Source organism: Alligator sinensis, unplaced genomic scaffold (assembly GCF_000455745.1).
Source record: "Alligator sinensis unplaced genomic scaffold, ASM45574v1 scaffold707_1, whole genome shotgun sequence".
Lineage (NCBI taxonomy): Eukaryota > Metazoa > Chordata > Crocodylia > Alligatoridae > Alligator > Alligator sinensis.
The window spans coordinates 1,832,174-1,834,785 of NW_005842065.1; the positions used below are offsets into that span (position 1 = coordinate 1,832,174).

Genomic DNA, 2,612 nt, shown 5'->3' on the forward strand with positions numbered 1-2,612 from the left:
CGCCAGCACTAAGATGGCTGCCAAGACCTAAGATGGCTGCCAGCCATTGCAGCTCGGCGCCGCAGGGCTGGGGCTCGCCCTGAGGGGAGCCCAGGGCTGGGAGGGGAGCTGCCAGCCCCTCCAGTTTCCCCCACACTAGTGACACCCTCTTTGCCCAGGCCGGCACTTGTCCACTTGGCATGAGTAGGCTAAGGCCTCCTCATGTCTCCCAGGCTTGACTGGGCCCCATGGGGCCTGTGGCTCTGGTGCCTCCTGCCCAGTGTTGGGGGTATCTGCCCCCCAGCACCCATGACACAGTGTCCAGGCCCTACCTCAGAACGCACAGAGGTCATGTAGGAGCCCTCTCTCTCCCCACACCCCACGCCTGCGGCCGCCCCTAGCCAGGATTAGGGCCCTGTCATTCCACACATGTGCCCCAGGCACAAGCCACAACAGACCAAGCCCGGCCTTGCCAGCCCCACCCCACCTGGACTCCTGGGTTCAGCCCTCCCTGGCTGGGCCGTGCGGCAGAAGCAGGGGCCAGGGTTTGGGGCGGAGCTGGAGGCTTCAGGGCTCAGGAGGTGCTGGTGATGTGGCCCCCTGACACCGCCACCTCTGCTTGTGTTCCAGAATCCGGACAATCAGACACTTCAAACCAGCAAGGAGATGCGGACATCAAACCACTGCCCAACGGTGAGAAACCTGCCCCCCTGCCCGCCTGCCCCCCCATCCCCACATCCAGCCATGAGAAACCCCCCAGGTACCCACAGTCCCTGGCAGTGGGGAGGAGGAGGGGGGAGCTGGGGCAGGTATCTGCCCTCTGACCTGTGTCCATCTGTCTGTCCATCTGCCCCCCCCCAGGGCACCTGACCTTCCAGGACTGCTTCGTGAGAGAGCTTGCGCACATTGCTCAGGAGAGGGCAGGGCCATGCGGTGGGGACTGGCAGTGCCCACATGCCCCTCACTGCTCTGTCCTCCTCCAGCGCCCGTGGCCACGGCCTCGGGCCCTAACTTCTCACTGGCGGATCTGGAGAGCCCCAGCTACTACAATATCAACCAGGTGACCCTGGGTCGGCGCTCCATCACCTCGCCACCCTCCACCAGGTACCGCCAGCTCCCTGTACCCCCATGCCCCTCACCCATGGGGGGGGGTCCAGCTGCTGACCTGTCCCTGCCAGTGCCAGCCAGGACCTGGCTGCAGAGGCTTGCCAACCTCGTTGTGTGCACCACAGCTCCATGGCGGGGAGTGGAGGGTGGGTAGTGACCAACCCGCGACCTCTGCCTCATTCCCACTCCTGGATAAGGGCCATATCAGGCCAGCACCCCCCACTGTCTGGTGCCCACAGTCCCTTCTGACCTTGTGTCCCCTCCCCAGCTCCACCAAGCGCCCGAAGTCGATCGACGACAGTGAGATGGAGAGTCCCGTGGATGATGTCTTCTACCCTGGCACCAGGCCCTCCCCTGCCGCTGGCAGCAGCCAGGCCAGCGGTTGGCCCAATGACGTGGACGCAGGTATAGCCCCTCCCCCAGTGATCCCCCCACTCTGGACCCCCAGCCCAGCCATCCAGAGCAGGCCTGGCCCACCCCTGGGCTCCCTTCAGCAGAGCCCTTCTCCTCCTCTCAGCTTCCATGCCATAGCACCCTGGAAGGAGATGGGTCCCCTGTCCTCCAGGTTCAGGAATGAGGGGCACCAGCAGAGCTGGGGGGGGCGGGGGGCAGGGGGCTGCAGGTTGGAAGTGAGGGACACTAGTAGGGCTTGGGAGGGGGGCAGGGCACTGTGGGTCAAGAGTGAGGGGCACCAGTAGGGCTTGAGGTGTGGCCAGGGAGCAATGAGCACTAGAGCTTAGACCTTGCAGTGTCTGTCTGTCTCAGTCTGTCCATCTGTCCAGCCAGGTCTGAGCTGTTTTGCATAAATAAGCAAACACCCTCTCTTGACCGTGGCAGGGGGTGGCAGTTGGATTCAGTGCCCAGGGAAAGGGAGGGGAGAGTTGGGAGCCAGGACTTCTGGGTTCTCTCTGCTGCTCCAGGACAAGTGTGGGCAATTTACAGGTAGAGCAGGAGGCTCTGGGGGCCCAAACACCTGGGTTCTGTTTCCAGCTCTGGGAGGAGAGCAGGGTGCAGTGGGTTAAGAAAGGGGGAACTGGGAGCCCAGACGTTTGGGTTCTCTCTGTGGAGTGAGTGAATTGGCAGCCCCATGATTATTTGTTCATCTGATGCTGATGTTTGCCCATGGCCTGGCTTGGTGACTCCCTGCGGGACCCCCTCCAGGCACATTGGCAGGGCAGCAGACAGGGAGACTGAGGCACAGTGCCCACCCAAGGTACCCCACCAGGTCAACCCTCGGTCTCCTGGCCTGGCCATGGTAATCTCACCATGCCAGCCATGCCCATAGTGTATCATGGCCCCAAGTGCTAGGCAGACCCTCTCTGGGTGTGAGCTCCCCCAGAGCACCCACCAGCCAGGGATGAAGCAGCACAGCCAGAGCACATGGTGCCCTTCTTTACTCACAGCCCTCTGCCTCCCTGACCTACTGGTACCCCTCACTCCTGACCTGCAGCCTCCTGCCCCCCTGCCCTACTGGTGTCCCTCACTCCCAACCCACAGCCCCCTGTCCTGCTGTTGTCCCTTACTCC

The 2,612-nt window shown here is 63.2% G+C and overlaps 1 protein-coding gene across 1 annotated transcript in view; it reads left to right on the forward strand.

Annotated features, from left to right (window-relative positions):
- Window positions 1-2,612, forward strand: part of NFIX (nuclear factor I X) — a 32,716-nt gene that overhangs the window by 20,961 nt on the left and 9,143 nt on the right. The window contains exons 3-6 of the mRNA XM_025203838.1: window positions 610-672; window positions 841-912; window positions 963-1,083; window positions 1,355-1,491. Of these exons, the coding sequence (XP_025059623.1) occupies window positions 610-672; window positions 841-912; window positions 963-1,083; window positions 1,355-1,491 (393 nt within the window). The remainder of the gene's footprint in view (window positions 1-609; window positions 673-840; window positions 913-962; window positions 1,084-1,354; window positions 1,492-2,612) is intronic.